This window comes from Tachyglossus aculeatus, chromosome 2 (genome assembly GCF_015852505.1).
Source record: "Tachyglossus aculeatus isolate mTacAcu1 chromosome 2, mTacAcu1.pri, whole genome shotgun sequence".
Lineage (NCBI taxonomy): Eukaryota > Metazoa > Chordata > Mammalia > Monotremata > Tachyglossidae > Tachyglossus > Tachyglossus aculeatus.
The window spans coordinates 129,939,426-129,961,441 of NC_052067.1; the positions used below are offsets into that span (position 1 = coordinate 129,939,426).

The window sequence follows — 22,016 nt, forward strand, 5'->3', positions numbered from 1 at the left end:
TATTTATTTATCTTACTTGCACATACCTATTCTATTTATTTTATTTTGTTAGTATGTTTGGCTTTGTTCTCTGTCTCCCCCTTCTAGACTGTGAGCCCACTGTTGGGTAGGGGCCGTCTCTATGTGTTGCCGACTTGTACTTCCCAAGCGCTTAGTACAGTGCTCTGCACACAGTAAGCGCTCAATAAATACGATTGATTGATTGATCGATCTGTCTGATATGAGGAGGAAGGGAGCTCCAGGCCAGAAGTAGGATGTGGGCGAAAGGTCGGCGGCAAGAAAGACGAGATGGAGGCACAGTGAGAAGGTTAGCATCGGAGGAGCTAAGCGTATGGGCTGGGTTGGAGTAAGAGATCAGTGCGGTGAGGTAGGAGGGGACAAGATGATTAAGTGCTTTAAAGCCAGTGGTGAGGAGTTTCCGTTTGATGGTCAAAAAATTTAATAATAATAATAATAATAATAATAATAATAATAATAATAATAATAATAATAATAATGGCATTTATTAAGCACTTACTATGTGCAAAGCACTGTTCTAAGCGCTGGGGAGGATACAAGGTGATCAGGTTGTCCCATGTGGGGCTCACAGTCAATCCTCATTTTACAGATGAGGGACCTGAGGAACAGAGAAGTCAAGCAAGTCACCCAGCTGAAAATTGGGGGAGTCAGGATTTGATCCTGTGACCTCTGACTCCAAAGCCCGGGCTCTTTCCACTGAGCCACGCTGCTTCTATAATTAGTGGCTAGGGTAGCCAAATGAAGCAGTGTGGCCTAGTGAATACAGCCCGGACCTGGGTTCTAAACCCACTGTTGGGTAGGGATTGTCTCTAATAATAATAATAATAATAATAATAACGATGGCATTTGTTAAGCGCTTACTATGTGCAAAGCTCTGTTCTAAGCGCTGGGGGGGATACAAGGTGATCAGGTTGTCCCATAGGGGGCTCACAGTCTCCAACCCCATTTTACAGATGAGGTAACTGAGGCCCAGAAGTTAAGTGACTTCCCCAAGGTCACACAGCTGACAAGTGGCGGAGCCGGGATTAGAATCCATGACCTCTGGCTCCTAAACCCAGGCTCTTTCCACTGAGCCACACTGCTTCTCTATTTGTTGCCAAACTGTACTTTCCAAGTGCTTAGTAAAGTGCTCTACACACAGTAAGAGCTCAATAAATACGACTATTCTATTTATTTTATTTTGTTAATATGTTTGGTTTTGTTCTCTGTCTCCCCCTTCTAGACTGTGAGCCCACTGTTGGGTAGGGACCGTCTCTATATGTTGCCAACTTGGACTTCCCAAGTGCTTAGTACAGTGCTCTGCACACAGTAAGCGCTCAATAAATATGATTGATTGATTGATTGATTGACAATGAATGGATGAATAATCCCAGCTCTGCCACTTGTCTGCAGTGTGACCACAGGTAAATCACTTCACTTCTTGGGGCCTCAATTCCCTCATCCCTAAAATAGGGATTAAGACTATGAGCCCCATGTGAGAAGCAGCGTGGCTCGGTGGAAAGAGCACGGGCTTTGGAGTCAGGGGTCAGGGGTTCAAATCCCGGCTCCGCCGCTTGTCAGCTGTGTCACTTTGGGCAAGTCACTTCACTTCTCTGGGCCTCAGTTACCTCACCTGTAAAATGGGGATGAAGACTGTGAGCCCCCCGTGGGACAACCTGATCACCTTGTAACCTCCCCAGCGCTTAGAACAGTGCTTTGCACATAGTAAGCGCTTAATAAATGCCATTAAAAAAAACCCTGATCACCTTGTACCCCCCAGCGCTTAGAACAGTGCTTTGCACATACTAAGCGCTTAACAAATACCATCATTACTTATTATTTATGTGAGACAGGGACTGTGTCCAACCTGATTATCGTGCATCTATCTCAATTCTCAGTACAGTGCCTGGCACATAGCAAGTGCTTAATCATCATCATCATCATCAATCGTATTTATCGAGCACTTACTGTGTGCAGAGCACTGTACTAAGCGCTTGGGAAATACAAATTGGCAACATATAGAGACAGTCCCTACCCAACAGTGGGCTCACAGTCTTAATGAATACCATTTTGAGAAAAAGAAATAAAAGGATCCCCCGCAAGCCTGGAAAGATTAAATTTAGGCAGGCTTTCCTCGACAGAAGGCCCACAGGGACCGTAGTGTGACTTCACGACAGTGGAAGTGGATGGGTAGGGACCGTCTCTATATGTTGCCAACTTGTACTTCCCAAGCGCTTAGTACAGTGCTCTGCACATAGTAAGCACTCAATAAATACGATTGATTGATTGATTGAGAGGAGGCAGCTTTGCTGAAGGAATGAAGAGGAGCAACAGAAGAGATTGCCAACTTGTACTTCCCAAGCGCTTAGTACAGTGCTCTGCACACAGTAAGCGCTCAATAAATACGATTGATGATGATGATGAAGAGATGGGTTGGGATCCCATGGACTAGCAGGGGGCACTGAGAGACTCCCCTGAGCTAGAATTTGACCGGCAGCCTCCCGAGGAAGTAGCCACCAGGCTGGGGCCGCTCGGACTACTTCCAAAAACTCGGTGATCCCGTCCCAACCCAAAGTTACGTGCTGATTCATTCAATCGTATTTATAGAGCGCTTACTGTGTGCAGAGCACTGTACTAAGCGCTTGGGAAGTACAAGCTGGCAACATATAGAGACGGTCCCTACCCAACAGTGGGCTCACAGTCTAGAAGGGGGTGACAGAGAGCAAAACAAAACATATTAACAAAATAAAATAAGTAGAATAAATATGTACAAATAAATAAATAAATACAGTAATTCATCTGTATTTATTGAGCGCTTAACTGTGTGCAGAGCACTGTAATAAGCGTTTGGGAAGTACAAGTTGGCAACATATAGAGACAGTCCCTACCCAACAGTGGGCTCACAGTCTAGAAGGGGGAGACAGAGAACAAAACAAAACATATTAACAAAATAAAATAAGTAGAATAAATATGTACAAGCAAAATAGAGTAATTCATTCATTCATTCAATCTTATTTCCCAAATGGGTTTTTCGCCAATGCATTCCAACTAGAAAAAGCCTTAATTAGTACTAACTCCTCCCCTACATGCTCAACAGTATAAATCCTTTAGAAAAAGAGGAATTGCCTAGATATAAGCAAGGGCCACACGCCCACTATTCTGAGCCTTCTATTTAACTGGGAGGGGATGAAGCTTATTCTCCGGCAATAAATCCTCGACTATAAATATAGGATTAAATCTAATCAAATGACACGGCACAGTGATTCCAAACATCCTTGTATTGTAACTCGACCCTAATCTCAGCCTCGCCAACAGGGACTGAGGCCAGTGTACAACAGGCTGTGGTCTGTTGTACTGGACTCCCAAACGCTGTTGTACTGGACTCCCAAACGCTTAGTGTACCGCTCCGCTCGGAGGAAACGCTCAATAAATACCAATGACTGATTGATCTGTTCAAGACCACCGACTCCAAAGGGAATCCATCAGTAGTCCAACCGCAAGGGCGGACAGGAGGCCAAACGGCAACTGACTCTCGCTTCTCTTCCACGCTGGAATCTAACCGTTTTATCCTCTATCAATCAATCAATCAATCGTATTTATTGATTGAACTACAACTTTTATCTCCCACAAAACTGGCAGTGGCAAACGTAGGGAAGACAGCCCTGGAGTCTCACTCCCAACCGGCTTCAGACCAACCCAGGGAGAAGCTGCGGAGCAGAGAGGCGATGACAGGACTATAAAATAATACACACATCCCCTTTCAACACAAACAAAAATACCATTTTTCTAAGTTATCATCTTGGTCCTGTTAGCGTTAGGGGTAAAAGGAAGAAACAGCGAGGCTCAGTGGAAAGAGCACAGGCTTGGGAGTCAGAGGTCATGGGTTCGAATCCAAGCTCTGCCACTTGTCAGCTGTGGGACTTTGGGCAGGTCACTTCACTTCTCTGTGCCTCATCTATAAAATGGAGATTAAGACTGGGAGCCCCACGGGGGACAACCTGATCACCCTGTATTCCCCAAGTGCTTAGAACAGTACTTTGCACGTAGTAAGCACTTAAATACCATTATTATTATTATTAAAAAGCGTCAGTTTCATGACACAATTTAAAATCCTCAAGTACTGAGAGTGATTTACCTTGCTTCGCACTTTCACTTTGGATTTGGTCTTCTGCTTCCTCTTCAGTTTTTTCTTACTTAAAAGTTTCTTATTCCTGAAGGGGAAAAAAAAACACAAAACATCTCGTGAGCATTAAGAACGTTTCCAGTGGAAATTCAAAGACTGTTTTCACTGCACACATTTTGAAAATAGGCCCGCTCAGTCGTGCATTCCATCGGATTTATTGAGCGCTTACTGTGCGCAGAGCACTGTACGGAGCATTTGGGAGAGTAAAATACACCAATAAACAGCCCACAGAGAGCTTATAGTCTAGAGGGGGGAGACACACATTAATATAAATAAAAAAATTACAGTTATGTACATAAGTGCTGTGGGGCTGGGAGTGGGGGGGACAGAGGGAGCAAGTCGGGGTGACACGGAAGGGAGTTGCTCTTGTGGATTCACAGTGTTGCAGCATGTTAGGAGGGAGGATTTGAATGATTGACAGAGAGCGACCACCAAATCAATTGGAGTGATTAAGCCAGAAAAAATGAGGTTCCTTGGGAGTTGGAGGCTTCTTTACCTTCTATCTAGCTGTTGGATGCGGGCTGTATTGTGGGAGAGGCCCCAAAGCAGCCCACCCTTAACTTCCCCTTTTTATCTTCCCCTTGGCCTTACCTCTTCCTCCCCCTCGTCTATTCATTCATTCAATCATATTTATTGAGCGCTTACTGTGTGCAGAGCACTGTACTAAGCGCTTGGGAAGCACAACTTGGCAACATCTAGAGACGGTCCCTACCCAACAGCGGGCTCACAGTCTAGAAGGGGGAGACAGACAACAAAACAAAACTAAAATAAATATGTACAAATAGAATAGAGTAATAAATACGTACAAACATATATACAGGTGCTGTGAGGAGGGGAAGGAGATAAGGGGGGGGATTCATTCAATCGTATTTATTGAGCACTTACTGTGTGCAGAGCACTGTACTAAGCGCTTGGGAAGTGCAAGCTGGCAACATACAGAGACAGTCTGTAAGACTGTGGGCCCCATGTGGGGCAACCTGATTACCGTGTATCTACTCCAGTGCTTGGCACATAGTAAGCACTTCGCAAATAACATCATTATTGTTATTATTACTCACCCAAGCGCTTAGTACAGTGCTCTGCACACAGAAAGCACTCAATAAATACAACTGAAGTGAATCGAATCATGACCTCTCTGCCATTCCACTATGTCGCCGCCTCTCCTTGTCTCCCTTCTCCACCTTCCCATACTTAGCCCACGCTCCTCCCCACCTACCAGTTAAAATACACTCAGTTTAATCAATCAATCAATCAATCGTATTTATTGAACGCTTACTGTGTGCAGAGCACTGTACTAAGCGCTTGGGAAGTCCAAGTTGGCAACATATAGAGACGGTCCCTACCCAACAGTGGGCTCACAGTCTAAAAGGGGGAGTTTATTTGATAAGAGTCATGCAATCCAACGTATTAGAGCCCCGGGCAGGGAATCCATGAGATACGCAAGAGTAGAGAGCGACCGCGACACAGCCCAAGCCGAGACCCTTGAGGGAATCGACGTTTTGGGTGGTCTGACCAACAAAGTGCTGTGCAGAACCAAAAGCAACAGTCTTTATTACTGTGTGCCCAACATTGTACTTCTAAGTGCCGGGAAAAACTATCCGGATGAGAAATAGACACAGTCTCTGGACCCCAAGGGGCTCACCATCCAAGGTGGGGGAGCCGGAATGGTGACAAAAACATCGGAGCGGGTGAAGCAATGAAAACACAAAAGCAACACAACAAACAATGAGGACGATGAAACTGTGGGAGCGGCACGGCGTGCAGCGACTAGCAGGGTGGTGGCAGAGTTGTGGGTCATTCATTCCTTCAATCGTATTTATTGAGCGCTTACTGTGTGCAGAGCACTGGACTAAGCGCTTGGGAAGTACAAGTCGGCAACAAATAGAGACAGTCCCTACGCAACAGCGGGCTCACAGTCTAGAAGGGGGAGACAGACAACAAGACAAAACATACTAACAAAATAAATAGAATACGTACAAGTAAAATAGAGTGATAAATATGTACAAACATATATACAGTTGCCAACTTGTACTTCCCAAGTGCTTAGTCCAGTGCTCTGTACACAGTAAGCGCTCAATAAATACGATTGAATGAATGAATGAATACATACAGGTTTAATCCCCATTTTACAGATGAGGGAACCGAGGCCCAGAGAAGTCAAGTGGCTTGCCCAAGGTCACACAGCTCACCACTACAGCCAAGGCCACGTTGTAAAAGGTGACAAGGCCTCACACCACTGCGTAGTACAGTGCTCTGCACACAGTAAGTGCTCAATAAATACGACTGATTGATTGATTGATTGCTACCTCGGTTTGACTAAGATGGAGCAGGGGCTGGTGGCAAGGCTGGCGAGGCCTGGGGTTTTGCCCCAAGGTGCCAGCCAGGGAGTAGGACGAACTGCTGTACTAAGTGCTTAGTACAGTGCTCTGCACACAGTAAGCCCTCAATAAATATGATTGATTGATTGATTGATTGGTGGCAGAGCCGGGTTGCCATCGCATTCGCAATTCCACTGGACGGAGAGCTGAAGTTAGAGGGCTGAGGGGAAGAAGAAGTGGGAACCAGGGGTGGGGAAACAATATTTCCCAGAGTCCTCTGGGTAAAACAATCAGGGGTCGCCCAGCCGGGCCCAGGAGCCCCCCACCTTCGACTTGAGGGTGGGAATTATTTCTCTGATTTCTATTGTTATTACTTCCATTATTTTTTATCATTATTTCTGCTTCCAGAGAAGCGGCGTGGCCCAGTGGAAGGAGCCTGGGCTTTGGAGTCGGAGGTCATGGGTTCAAATCCCCATCCCCCCGCCTTACCTCCTTCCCCTCCCCACAGCACCTGTCTATATGTATATGTTTGTACCTATTTACTACTCTAATATGGTAATAAGTTAATATATTAATTAATATGTTTGGTTGTCTGTCTCCCCCTGTTAATATATATGTATATATGTTTGTACATATTTATTACTCTATTTCACTTGTACATATTTATTCTATTCATTTTATTTTGTTAATATGTTTTGTTGTCTGTCTCCCCCTTCTAGACTGTGAGCCCACTGATGGGTAGGGACCGTCTCTTTATGTTGCCAACTTGTACTTCCCAAGCGCTTAGTACAGTGCTCTGCACACAGTAAGCGCTCAATAAATACGACTGAATGAATGAATGAATGAATCAAGCTGGCTGGAGCCGTTTAAATTGAGAGTCTTTCCCTGTTGTGCATTTGTGTGTGTGTGCTTCTCCTCACCACCGTCTCCACAACCCCCCTCCCCAGCAACAAACACACAGACACATACAGAACACCCCCCCAGCTTATGTGATGCCAATTTGTACTTCCCAAGCGCTTAGTACAGTGCTCTGCACATAGTAAGCGCTCAATAAATACGATTGACTGATTGATTGATTGATATTACTGAGGCATGATCTCGCCTGTCATCATCATCATCATCAATCGTATTTATTGAGCGCTTACTGTCTCGCTGCCAGCTCCTAGCCTACGTCCCACCTGTGGCCTGGAATACCCTCCCCTCCTCAAATCCAAGAGAAAATGACTCGCCCCCACCTTTGAAAGCCTTATTGAAGGCCCATCACCTCCAAGAGGCCTTCCCTGACTAAACGCCACTTTTCCTCACCTCCCACTCCCGTCTGTGTTGCCCTTACCCCCTTTGCTCTTCTCCCGCCTCTCAAATCCCCAGCACTTAGAGCCCTGTAATTTTGTTTATTTGTACTGATGTCTGTCTCCACTCCCCCAGATTGTAAGCTAGCTCTGGGCAGGGAATCAATCAATCAATCAATCGTACTTATTGAGCACTTACTGTGTGCAGAGCACTGCACTAAGCGCTTGGGAAGTACAAGTTGGCAACATACAGGGACAGTCCCTACCCAACAGTGGGCTCACAGTCTAAAAGGGGGAGACAGAGAACAAAATCAAATATACTAACAAAATAAAATAAATAGAATAGATATGTACAAGTAAAATAAATAAATAAATAAATAAACAGAGTAATGAATATGTACAAACATATATACAGGTGCTGTGGGGAAGGGAAGGAGGTAAGATGAGGGGGATGGAGAGGGGGACGAGGGGGAGACAGGGAATGTCACTGTTAATTGTTGCTTTGTACTCTCCCAAGCGCTTACTACAGTGCTCTGCACACAGTAAGCGCTGAATCTGACTGAAAGAATGAATGAATGAATGAAGGCTGCTTGTCTGATTTGTGAATCCACTCTCTTAGGACTTTGCCTATTTAAGGAACTCTGTTTGTCAAGAAACCGGGCCAGATCCGCTGGCCCGGCGGATTTGAAATCCCACAGTGCTGCACACACGCTTCTGGGAAAGCTAAATTGGTCTGTCGCCTTGAGGGAATTGATTTAACTAGTAAGTACTCAATCGGCGCTTGGAACAGTACTTGGCACAAAGTCAGCGCTTAACAAATACCATCATTATTATTTGGGGGTGGGGTCCAAAATTCACCCTCAAGTGAATCGCTTCAATCAACAGAATACCACCCTAAAATTATTGGGACACTTCTTTATTCTACACTACCTCATATATTTGTGTGTGTTTGCATACACACACACACACACATTATTCAAATTTTATTGCCTGATTACACCCTCCCGTGGAATTTGCATCCATGTTAGGGCTGACGCCCTCCTAAAAAGTCACCAATTTGAGGAGGATTTCCCTGGCATATCGGCCCCTCCCTGGTCACGCCACCTCATCAACCTTCTATTTATTTTATTTTGTTAGTATGTTTGGTTTTGTTCTCTGTCTCCCCCTTTTAGACTGTGAGCCCACTGTTGGGTAGGGACTGTCTCTGTATGTTGCCAATTAGTACTTCCCAAGCGCTTAGTACAGTGCTCTGCACATAGTAAGCGCTCAATAAATACGATTGATTGATTGATTCCCCCCTCCTTCCCCCCTATCTTACCTCCTTCCCTTCCCCACAGCACCTGTATATATGTTTGTACATATTTATTACTCTATGTATTTATTTATTTTACTTGTACATATCTATTCTATTTATTTTATTTTGTTAGTATGCTTGGTTTTGTTCTCTGTCTCCCCCTTCTAGACTGTGAGCCCACTGTTGGGTAGGGACTGTCTCTATATGTTGCCAACTTGTACTTCCCAAGCGCTTAGTACAGTGCTCTGCACACAGTAAATGCTCAATAAATACGATTGATGATGATGATCAACCACATCAGCATTCAAGTAGAGGCTGAATTTCTGAAACCTTGTTCGGTTTCGGATTATTTAATAATAATGCTGGTATTTGTTAAGCGCTTACTGTGTGCCAAGCCCCGTTCTAAGCGCCGGGGTAGATACAAGGTCATCAGATTGTCCCACGGGGGGCTCACAGTCTTCATCCCCATTTTACAGATGAGGGAGCTGAGGCCCAGAGAAGTTAAGTGACTTGCCCAAGGTCACACAGCTGACAATTGGCAGGGCTGGGATTTGAACCCATGACCTCTGACTCCCAAGCCTGTGCTCTTTCCACTGCGCCACGCTGCTTCCCTCTTAAGAGGCTGCACGACCTGATGGCTAAAGCACAAGAAGCCTGGGAGCCCAGAGGGAGCCAGGGTCTAATCCCAACTCCGCCATTTGTCTGCTGTGTGACCTTGAGCAAGTCACTTCACTTCTCTGTAACCCCGGGTCCCTCATCTGTAAAATGGAGATTAAGACTGTGAGCCCCACGTGGGACAGGAGTTGTGTCCAAACTGATCAGCTTGCATCTACCCCAGCGCCTGGGCACATAGTAAGCGCACAACGAATACCAATGATATTATTATTATAATGATGGCATTTGTTAAGCGCTTACTATGTGCCAAGCACTGTTCGAAGCGCTGGGGTGGATACAAGGTTATCGAGTTGTCCCATATGGGCTCCCAGTCTTAATCCCCATTTTACAGATGAAGTCACTGAGGCCAAGAGAAGTGAAGTGACTTGCCCAAAGTCACACAACTACAAGCGGCGGAGACGGGCAGGTTGTCCCATGTGGGGCTCCCAGTCTTAATCTCCATTTTACAGATGAAGTCACTGAGGCCAAGAGAAGTGAAGTGACTTGCCCAAAGTCAAACAACTGGCAAGCGGTGGAGACGGGCAGGTTGTCCCACGTGGGGCTCCCAGTCTTAATCCCCATTTTACAGATGAAGTCACTGAGGCCAAGAGAAGTGAAGTGACTTGCCCAAAGTCACACAACTGACAAGTGGCGGAGACGGGCAGGTTGTCCCACGTGGGGCTCCCAGTCTCAATCCCCATTTTACAGATGAAGTCAATGAGGCCAAGAGAAGTGAAGTGACTTGCCCAAAGTCACACAACTGACAAGTGGTGGAGACGGGCAGGTTGTCCCACGTGGGGCTCCCAGTCTTAATCCCCATTTTACAGATGAAGTCACTGAGGCCAAGAGACGTGAAGTGACTTGCCCAAAGTCACAGAACTACAAGCGGCGGAGACGGGCAGGTTGTTCCATGTGGGGCTCCCAGTCTTAATCTCCATTTTACAGATGAAGTCATTGAGGCCAAGAGAAGTGAAGTGACTTGCCCAAAGTCACACAACTGACAAGTGGCAGAGATAGGCAGGTTGTCCCACATGGGGCTCCCAGTCTTAATCCCCATTTTACAGATGAAGTCACTGAGGCCAAGAGAAGTGAAGTGACTTGCCCAAAGTCACACAACTGACAAGCGGCAGAGACGGGCAGGTTGTCCCACGTGGGGCTCCCAGTCTTAATCCCCATTTTACAGATGAGGTCACTGAGGCCAAGAGAAGTGAAGTGACTTGCCCAAAGTCACACAACTGACAAGCGGCAGAGACGGGCAGGTTGTCCCCCGTGGGGCTCCCAGTCTTAATCCCCATTTTACAGATGAAGTCATTGAGGCCAAGAGAAGTGAAGTGACTTGCCCAAAGTCACACAACTGACAAGCAGCCGAGACGGGAAGGTTGTCCCACGTGGGGCTCCCAGTCATAATCCCCATTTTACAGATGAAGTCATTGAGGCCAAGAGAAGTGAAGTGACTTGCCCAAAGTCACACAGCTGACAAGCGGCGGAGCCGGGATTAGAACCCACGACCTCTGACTCCCAAGGCCCGGCTCTTTCACTATTACAATACAACCGAAGTGGTAGGCGAGATCCTTCAAGTCCTCCCAGAGCTCCCAATTGTGACACTCAATCAATCAATCGTCTTTATTGAGCGCTTACTGTGTGCAGAGCACTGTACTAAGCGCTTGGGAAGCCCAAGTTGGCAACATCTAGAGACAGTCCCTACCCAACAGGGGGCTCACAGTCTAAAAGGGGGAGACAGAGAACAAAACCGAACATACTAACAAAATAAAATAAATAGAATAGATATGTACGGAAAACACTGGGGTTATTTTGGGAACTTCCCTATTAACGGAGATAAAACCGAAAAAGTTGTTTATGCAACTCATCGCTACCAGAGGTTCCAGGACCGAATCCCCGAAGATACCTCGCTAGGCTATTTCTCCGCCTGGGACCATTTCCCCGAGGAAATCTCGGGCCCTAAACAACAATGTGGGCATTTGTTAAGCGCTTACTACGTGCAAAGCACTGTTCTAAGCGCTGGGGGGGGATGCAAAGTGATCAGGTTGTCCCACGTGGGGTTCACCGTCTTCATCCCCATTTTGCAGATGAGGTAACTGAGGCTCAGAGGAGTGACTTGCCCTAGGTCACACAGCAGACACGTGGCGGAGTCGGGACTCGAACCCATGACCTCTGACTCCAAAGCCCGGGCTCTTTCCACTGAGCCAACTGGAACCGAAAGAGTCGCGGTCACCGCTCAACCGCTGCCCTCTGCTCACCCACTCTCCGCCGCGGGTTAAAATAACGGGAAACACAACCACTGCAAAGCGTTTTTTGGATCACCACTCCCAAGCAGAACGAGTTCGAACCCTAGAATCCAGTAAAGATCGCCGAGGGGATTTGAACGGTTCGAGCACCCGGTAAGCGCTCAATAATAAAGATCGCCGAGGGGATTCGAACGGTTCGGGCACCTAGCAAGCGCTCAATAAATACGGTTGATGATGATGATGAACGGTTCGGGAAGTTGGAAGACAGACCCAGCTGGGATTCTGGACAAATCAGAGCAACGTTAAATGTCCTCAACCACATTTAGGTTCAAGGCCCTGCTTAGAGCTCACCTCCTCCAGGAGGCCTTCCCAGACTGAGCCCCTTCCTTCCTCTCCCCCTCGTCCCCCTCTCCATCCCCCCATCTTACCTCCTTCCCTTCCCCACAGCACCTGTATATATGTATATACGGTTGCACATATTTATTACTCTATTTATTTACTTATTTTACTTGTACATTTCTATCCTATTTATTTTATTTTGTTGGTATGTTTGGTTTTGTTCTCTGTCTCCCCCTTTTAGACTGTGAGCCCACTGTTGGGTAGGGACTGTCTCTATGTGTTGCCAATTTGTACTTCCCAAGCACTTAGTACAGTGCTCTGCACATAGTAAGCGCTCAATAAATACGATTGATTGATTGATTGATTGATTTAGATTGAACGTCACAGGGGAATCTTGTTTCTCGGCCCCCTGTTTATTCAGAAATTCAGTGGGTCTGGACCGTTTGGGATTCAGCGTACCCACACAGTGGGGTACTTGTGTTTGCATCGCTGGGTTAGTTTGAGCGCTGGGACGCGTGTCAAGATGACCACAATTCCCAACAGTGAGGGCAAGTGGGATTAAGCTCCTTATGGACAGGGAATATACTACTTCTTTGTTTGGCACTTCCAAACCAACATTCCCCGATTAAGCCCTCTTCTTCCCAGCTCCCTCTCCCTCCGTACACTTGGATCTGTGCCCTTGGGCGTTTGATAACTGCCCCCCTCTGAACCCCAAAGCGCTCACGGGCATCTCCTTTAATTGATATTATAAATTATTCCTCTATATTCATGTCTGTCCCCCGCAGCGTGGTCCCAGGGAAAGAGCACGAGACTGGGAGCCGGAGGTCCTGGATTCTAATCCCGCCTCTCTGTTGCACTGTTATAACGTACTCTCCCAACCAGTGCTCTGCACACAGTAAGCGCTCAATAAGCGCGATCAACTATGTGAAATAGGCACCGTGTCCAACCTGATTATTTTTTATCTACCCCAGTGCTTAGTATAGTGCCTCGCACGTAATAAGCACTTAAATACTGTTGTTATTATCATTATTACTGTTGTTGTTATTATTCCATCATATCTAATCTGTAACTGTGAAAGAAATGGTTTGGAGGCCAAACGGGAGGTCAGTTTTTCTTTCTTCTGAGACCATCATCATCATCAGTCGTATTTATTGAGCGCTTACTATGTGCAGAGCACGGTACTAAGCGCTTGGGAAGTACAAATTGGCAACATATAGAGACAGTCCCTACCCAACAGTGGGCTCACAGTCTAAAAGGGGGAGACAGAGAACAAAACCAAACATACTAACAAAATAAAATCATCATCATCAATCGCATTTATTGAGCGCTTACTATGTGCAGAGCACTGTACTAAGCGCTTGGGAAGTACAAATTGGCAACATATAGAGACAGTCCCTACCCAACAGTGGGCTCACAGTCTAAAAGGGGGAGAAAGAGAACAAAACCAAACATACTAACAAAATAAAATCATCATCAATCGTATTTATTGAGCGCTTACTATGTTCAGAGCACTGTACTAAGCGCTTGGGAAGTACAAATTGGCAACATATGTAACAATGGGCATTTGTTAAGCGCTTACTCTGTGCAAAGCACTGTCCTAAGCGCTGGGGAGGATACAGGGTGATCAGGTTGCCCCACGTGGGGCTCACAGTCTTAATCCCCATTTTACAGATGAGGGAAGTGAGGCCCAGAGAAGCGAAGTGACTTGCCCAAGATCACACAGCAGACATGGGATGGGGCCGGGATTCGAACCCATGACCTCTGGCTCCCAAGCCCATGCTCTTTCCACTGAGCCACGCTGCTTCTCCACTAGCCTGCGGCCACGAAGGTCGTATGAACATTTGTTCTGTAGACGGGATTTGAATCCCAGCCACACGCCTGCTGTGTGACCTTAGGCAAGTCGCTTCGCTTCTCCGGGCCTCAGTTACCGCATCTGGAAAGTGGGGCTTAAAGCTGTGAGCCCCACGTGTGGACATGTGCCGTGTCCAACCTGACGACCTTGTACCTACCTCAGTGCTTAGCACAGCGCCTGGTGCATAGTAAGTGCTTAACAAATACTAAAAAAATAAAAACTGTACGCTCTTCGTGGGCAGGGAAACTTTCTGCCAACTCTGTTTTACTGCTCTCTCCCAAGCACTTTTTACAGTGTAAATGTACCGTGTACATGGTAAGCGTTCGGATAAATACCACGGAGGATGATGGTGACAAATTCGTTCATTCAGGCATATTTATTGAGCGCTTACTGTGCGGAGAGCACTGTACTATTGGGAAGCAGCATGGCTCAGTGGAAAGAGCATGGGCTTTGGAGTCAGAAGTCATCTGTTCAAATCCCAGCTCTGCCACTTGTCAGCCGTGTGACTTTGGGCAAGTCACTTCACTTCTCTGTGCCTCGGTTATCTCATCTGTAAAATGGGGATTAAGACTGTGAGCCCCACTTAGGACAACCTGATCACCTTGTAAACTCCCCAGTGCTTAGAACAGTGTTTTGCATCATCATCATCATCAATCACATTTATTGAGCGCTTACTGTGTGCAGAGCACTGTACTAAGCGCTTGGGAAGTACAAATTGGCAACACATAGAGACAGTCCCTACCCAACAGTGGGCTCACAGTCTAAAAGGGGGAGACAGAACAAAACCAAACATACTAACAAAATAAAATAAATAGGATAGATATGTACAAGTAAAATAAATAAATAGAGTAATAAATATGTACAACCATATATACATATATACAGGTGGTGTGGGGAAGGGAAGGAGGTAAGATGGGGGGGATGGAGAGGGGGACGAGGGGGAGAGGAAGGAAGGGGCTCAGTCTGGGAAGGCCTCCTGGAGGAGGTGAGCTCTCAGAAGGGCCTTGAAATACATGTCATACAGGGCCTTGAAATACAGGGCCTTAATACATGTCATTATTATTATTATTATTATTATTACTAAGTGCTTGGAAGAGTACAATACAACAGACACATTCCCTGCTCACATCGAAATGCTATCACTGCTATGTAAAGGAAAACCATTTGCCGGGATTGGAACCCAATTTAAATAACTCAGGGTACTCTCCAGATGGAGATCCTGGTTCCGACTAATCTGGATAAACCAATCAATCAATCAATCGTATTTATTGAGCGCTTACTGTGTGCAGAGCACTGTACTAAGCGTTTCGGAAGTACAAGTTGGCAACATATAGAGACGGTCCCTACCCAACAGTGGGCTCACAGTCTAAAAGAACCAGGTCAGAGGTGCCCATGCTGTAGACGGCATCAATATCAACGGCACTGACTGAATGCTTACTGTGTGCACAGTACTGTACTAAGCGCTTGGGAGTAAGTAGACACATTCCCTGCCCACCAGGACGGTCACGATGATACATTTCGGGTGGTGGCTACGGCACAGGCCTGGAGTCAAAAGGTCACGGGTTCTAATCCCGGCTCTAAAACACTTGTCTACTGTGTGGCCTTGGGCAAGCTGCTTTATATCTCTCTGCCTCAGCTATCTCATCTGTAAAATGGAGATGAAGACTGTGAGCCCTGGGTAGTGGCTACGGCACAGGCCTGGAGTCAAAAGGTCCCGGGTTCTAATCCCGGCTCTAACACTTGTCTACTGTGTGGCCTTGGGCAAGCTGCTTTATATCTCTCTGCCTCAGCTATCTCATCTGTAAAATGGAGATGAAGACTGTGAGCCCCGTGCCAGACGGGGATTGCGTCCAATTCGATTTGCTTGTAACCACATCTTTACTTAGTAGAGTGCCTGGCACGCAGCCCGCACCCTCCGCTCCTCCGCCACTAATCTCCTCACTGTCCCTCGTTCTCGCCTGTCCCGCCATCGACCCCCGGCCCACGTCCTCCCCCGGGCCTGGAATGCCCTCCCTCTGCCCCTCCGCCAAGCTAGCTCTCTTCCTCCCTTCAAGGCCCTACTGAGAGCTCACCTCCTCCAGGAGGCCTTCCCAGACTGAGCCCCTTCCTTCCTCTCCCCCTCGTCCCCCTCTCCATCCCATCTTACCTCCTTCCCTTCCCCACAGCACCTGTATATATGTATGTTTGTACATATTTATTACTCTATTTATTTGACTTGTACATATCTATTCTATTTATTTTATTTTGTTAGTATGTTTGGTTTTGTTCTCTGTCTCCCCCTTTTAGACTGTGAACCCACTGTTGGGTAGGGACTGTCTCTATATGTTGCCAATTTGTACTTCCCAAGCGCTTAGTACAGTGCTCTGCACATAGTAAGCGCTCAATAAATACGATTGATGATGATGATGATAGTAAGCGCTTAACAAATAGCATAATTGAGCATGGTGGGGCAGCACCGCTAGCTCTGTCCCCATCGTTTCGGGGGCAGGAAGGGCCCGCCCCAACCCCTGGAAACTAGAATGGAGCCCGAGGTGGAGCCAAGGTGACAACACCTCTACCCTTGTGGGCAGGGGTTGTCTCTCTTTATTGCTGTATTGTACCTTCCAAGCATGTAGTAGTACAGTACCCTGCACACAGTGAGCGCTCAATAAATACGAGTGAATGAGTGAATACTCCCTGCCCTCTATTATTATTATTATTATTGTATTTGTTAAGTGCTTACTATGTGCCAAATGCTGTTTTAGATGCCGGGGTAGATACAGGGTAATCAGGTGGTCCCACATCTCCCAGTCTTAATCCCCATTTTACAAATGAGGGGCAAAGGGAAGTGAAGTGACTTGCCCAAGGTCACACAGCAGACAAGTGGCGGAGCCGGGATGGGAATCCACGTCGTCTGCCCGGGCTCTTTCCACTAAGCCACGCTGCTTTTCAAGTGCGACCCCGGCTCAACTCGGCTTGGGGGGGAACCAGAGATCATCATCATCATCAGTCGTCTTTATTGAGCGCTTACTATGTGCAGAGCACTGTACTAAGCGCTTGGGAAGTACAAATTGGCAACATATAGAGCCGGTCCCTACCCAACGGTGGGCTCACAGTCTAAAAGGGGGAGACAGAGAACAAAACCAAACATACTAACAAAATGAAATAAATAGAATAGATATGTACAAATAAGTTAAATAAATAAATAAATAGAGTAAAAAGGTATGTACAAACATATATACATATATACAGGTGCTGTGGGGAAGGGAGGGAGGTAAGATGGGGGGATGGAGAGGGGGACGAGGGGGAGAGGAAGGAAGGGGAGAGAGAGGCTCTCGGGGTGAAGGTGATCTATCCGCCTTCTTCTTCCCTGACCACCGAACCCCTCAGGTCTCCCCCACTCGCCTCAGCCTTCATCAACAAGTAGCAGTCAGGCCCAGGACGGGTTGGCCACGCCGGGCAGGGAACAAGAGCAGCCTTCATCATCATCAATCGTATTTATTGAGCGCTTACTGTGTGCAGAGCACTGTACTAAGCGCTTGGGAAGTACAAATTGGCAACATATAGAGACAGTCCCTACCCAACAGTGGGCTCATAGCCTTTATGCCAGGTGACAGTTGTCCTCATTCATGCCTTCAATCGTCTTTAATAATAATAATTATCATTATTATTATGGTATTTGTTAAACGCTTACTATAATAATCATAATGGCATTTGTTAAGCGCTTACTATGTGCAAAGCACTGTTCTAAGCGCTGGGGGGGATACAAGGTGATCAAGTTGTCCCACGTGGGGCTCCCAGTCTTAATTCCCATTTTCCAGATGAGGTAACGGAGGCTCAGAGAAGTGAAGTGACTTGTCCAAGGTCACACAGCAGATATGTGGCGGAGCCGGTATTCGAACCCTTGACCTCTGACTCCAAAGCCCGGGCTCTTTCCACTGGGCCACGCTGCTTCTCTATGTACTATGTGCCAAGCACTGTTCTAAGCACTGGGGGAGATACACGGTTAACAGGTTGTCCCACGTGGGGGCTCACAGTCTCAGTCCCCATTTTACAGGTGACAAAGTGAAGTGACTTGCCCAAAGTCACACAGCTGACAAGGGGTAGAGCCGGGATTCGAACCCATGACCTCTGACTCCCAAGCCCGGGCTCTTTCCACTTCCAGAATACAAGGTAATGAGGTTGGACACGGTCCCTGTCCCACATGAGGCTCACCCTCCCGATCCCCAGATGAGGGAACTGAAGCCCAGAGAAGTGAAGTGTCTTGCCCAAGGCCACACAGCAGACAAGTGAAGCAGCAGAAGCAGCGTGGCTCAGTGGAAAGAGCCCGGGCTTGGGAGTCAGAGGTCACGGGTTCAAATCTTGGCTCTGCCAATTGTCAGCTGTGTGACTTTGGGCAAGTCACTTAACTTCTCTGCGCCTCAGTTACCTCATCTGTAAATCAATTGTATTTATTGAGCGCTTACTGTGTGCAGAGCACTGTACTAAGCGCTTGGGAAGTACAAGTTGGCAACATATAGAGATAGTCCCTACCCAACAGTGGGCACACAGTCTGAAGACTGTGAGCCCCCCGTGGGACAACCTGATTACCTTGTAACATCCCCAGCACTTAGAACAGTGCTTTGCACATAGTAAGTGCTTAATAAATGCCATTATTAATTATGATTAAGTGGCAGAGCTGGGATTAGAACGAACCCTCGACCTCTTACTCCCAAGCCCGGGCTCTTGGTACTGAGCCACGCTGCTTCTGCTGCTTCACTTGTCTACTGTGTGGCCTTGGGCAAGACACTTCCCTTCTCCGGGCTTCAGTTCCCTGATCTGGGAACTCATCTGCTTCCCCTTTGAGTGCTTACTGCTTGCAGGGCCTGAACTAAGAGTTCGGGAGAGGGAAACAGAACAAGAAACAGACACAATCCCTGCCCACAATGAGCTTACGGTCTAGACTTACATTTTACTCCCCTCCTCAAAAATCTCCAGTGGCTCCCAATCAATCTGCGCATCAGGCAGAAACTCCTCACCCTGGGCTTCCAGGCTGTCCATCCATCCCCTCGCCCCCTCCTACCTCCCCTCCCTTCTGTCCTTCTCCAGCCCAGCCCGCACCCTCTGCTCCTCTGCCGCTAATCTCCTCACCGTACCTCGTTCTCGCCTGTCCCGCCATCGGCCCACATCATCCCCCGGGCTTGGAATGGCCTCCCTCTGCCCATCCGCCAAGCTAGCTCTCTTCCTCCCTTCAAGGCCCTACTGAGAGCTCACCTCCTCCAGGAGGCCTTCCCAGACTGAGCCCCTTCCTTCCTCTCCCCCTCATCCCCCTCTCCATCCCCCATCTTACCTCCTTCCCTTCCCCACAGCACCTGTATATATGTTTCTACATATTTATTACTCTATTTACTTATTTATTTTACTTGTACATATCTATTCTATTTATTTTATTTTGTTAGTATGTTTGGTTTGGTTCTCTGTCTCCCCCTTTTAGACTGTGAGCCCACTGTTGGGTGGGGATTGTCTCTATATGTTGCCAATTTGGACTTCCCAAGCGCTCAGTACAGTGCTCTGCACACAGTAAGCGCTCAATAAATATGACTGATTGATTGATTGATAGGGGGGAGAAACTACAGCAGTAGGAGGGCTGAGCAGAAGGCAGAGAGGAGGGAGCAAGCAGTCCCCATGCCTGCTGGCAAGCACCCTGACTAGGCCACTGGACGGAGGCAAGCATGGCAAGGAAGTGCCAGGGCCGGGGGGCGGGCAGGTGCCAACTGCCCCTTCTCCAGCCCTGGCAAAAAAAAAAAAAAACAGCTTCACAATTTTCTTTTGTTGTCTGTCTCCCCCTTCTAGACTGTGAGCCCGCTGTTGGCTCTGTATGTTGCCAACTTGTCCTTCCCAAGCGCTTAGTCCAGTGCTCTGCACACAGTAAGCGCTCAATTAATACGATTGAATGAATGAATGAATGAACCCCATGGCGGTGCGAAAATGAAAATGGAAAAGGAGCCCAGGCCCGGGAGGACCACAGAAGCACAGAAGTGTCTTCCCTGAAGCGTCGCAAGACCGTGATAGACCAGCCTGGTTTTTCATCTAAAATAGCAGAGTCGGTGAAAGGAGTATTAAGCATTCAGGGTGGATTTGAAGCTAAGCAGCACGGCTTGGGGGAAAGAACAGGGCTCTGGGCATCAGAGGACCAGGGCTCTCATCCCGGTTATTCCACTTGCCCGCTCTGTGACTTCGGGCGAGTCGTCTCTAGGCTTCAGTTTCCTCATCTGTAAATCTGGGATTTTTTTTTTTATCGTATTTATTGAGCGCTTACTGTGTGCAGAGCACTGTACTGAGCTCTTGGGAAGTACAAGTTGGCAACATAGAGAGACAGTCCCTACCCAACAGCGGGCTCACAGTCTAAAAAGGGGAGACAGAGAACCAAACCAAACATACTAACAAAATAAAATAAATAGAATAGATATGTACAAGTAAAATAAATAGAGTAACAAATATGGACAAACATCAATAATAATAATAATAATGGCATTTGTTAAGCGCTTACTATGTGCAAAGCACTGTTCTAAACGCTGGGGGAGGATACAAGGTGATCATGTTGTCCCACGGGGGGCTCATAGTCTTAATCTCTATTTTACAGATGAGGTAACAGGCCCAGAGAAGTTAAGTGACTTGCCCCAAGTCACACAGCTGACAAGTGGTGGAGCCAGAATTTGAACCCATGACCTCAGACTCCAAAGCCTGTGCTCTTCCACTGAACCATGCTGCTTCTCTCCACTCCTTAATAATAATAATAATAATAGTAGCATTTGTTAAGCGCTTACTATGTGCAAAGCGCTGTTCTAAGAGCTGGAGGGGATACAAGGTGATCAGGTTGTCCCACGTGGGGCTCACAGTCTTAATCCCCATTTTCCAGATGAGGTCACTGAGGCACAGAGAAGTTAAGTGACTTGCCCAAAGTCACACAGCTGACAAGCGGGGATGCCGGAATTAGAACCCATGACCTCTTAATTACCCATTTTTCCTACTTAAACTGTGAGCCCTTTGAGAGACAGGGGCCATCTTGCCTGATAATCTTGCACCTACACCCATGCTTAGGACAGAGTAAAACCTTAATCAACCCCACTATTATCATTATTATTATTATTATTATTATTATTAGCATCTGGATAATAAATTGAGAAACGGAAGCAGCAGCAGCAAGGTTGTTTGGAGGGCGAGACTGTGACAAGACAGTGGTCAGAATATGGTTTGAGAGAACGGAGCTCGGCACATGGGAAAGTGTCAGAGTCATCTTTCAAAAATAATACTGCTGAGCGCCGGCCCGGTTGAAGACATGCTGGTGGTGGTAATTGTTAAGCGCTTACTATATGCCAGATGCTGTACTAAGCGTTGGAACCGTGCTTTGCACATAGTAAGTGCTTAATAAATGCCATCAAAAAGAAGAAAAAGGCATCTGGACCTCGAATCTCTCTGTGGGAACTGTAAGCTCACTGTGGCCAGGGAATGTGTCTGTTCGCTATTCTGTTGTCCTCTCATTCATTCATTCAATCATATTTATTGAGCGCTTACTGTGTGCAGAGTACACAGTACTCCCCCTCTCCATCCCCCCCATCTTACCTCCTTCCCTTCCCCACAGCACCTGTATATATGTATATATGTTTGTACATATTTTTTTACTCTATTTATTTATTTATTTTATTTGTACATATCTATTCTATTTATTTTATTTTGTTAATATGTTTGTTTTTGTTCTGTCTCCCCCTTTTAGACTGTGAGCCCACTGTTGGGTAGGGCCTGTCTCTATATGTTGCCAATTTGTACTTCCCAAGCGCTTAGTACAGTGCTCTGCACATAGTAAGCGCTCAATAAATACGATTGAT

General features: G+C 46.9%; 1 protein-coding gene across 1 annotated transcript in view; it reads right to left on the minus strand.

The window, feature by feature from the left end:
- The window catches only part of MYCBP2 (MYC binding protein 2), a 404,370-nt gene that overhangs the window by 309,847 nt on the left and 72,507 nt on the right, over positions 1-22,016 (minus strand). The window contains exon 2 of the mRNA XM_038763035.1: positions 4,133-4,208. Within this exon, the coding sequence (XP_038618963.1) occupies positions 4,133-4,208 (76 nt within the window). The remainder of the gene's footprint in view (positions 1-4,132; positions 4,209-22,016) is intronic.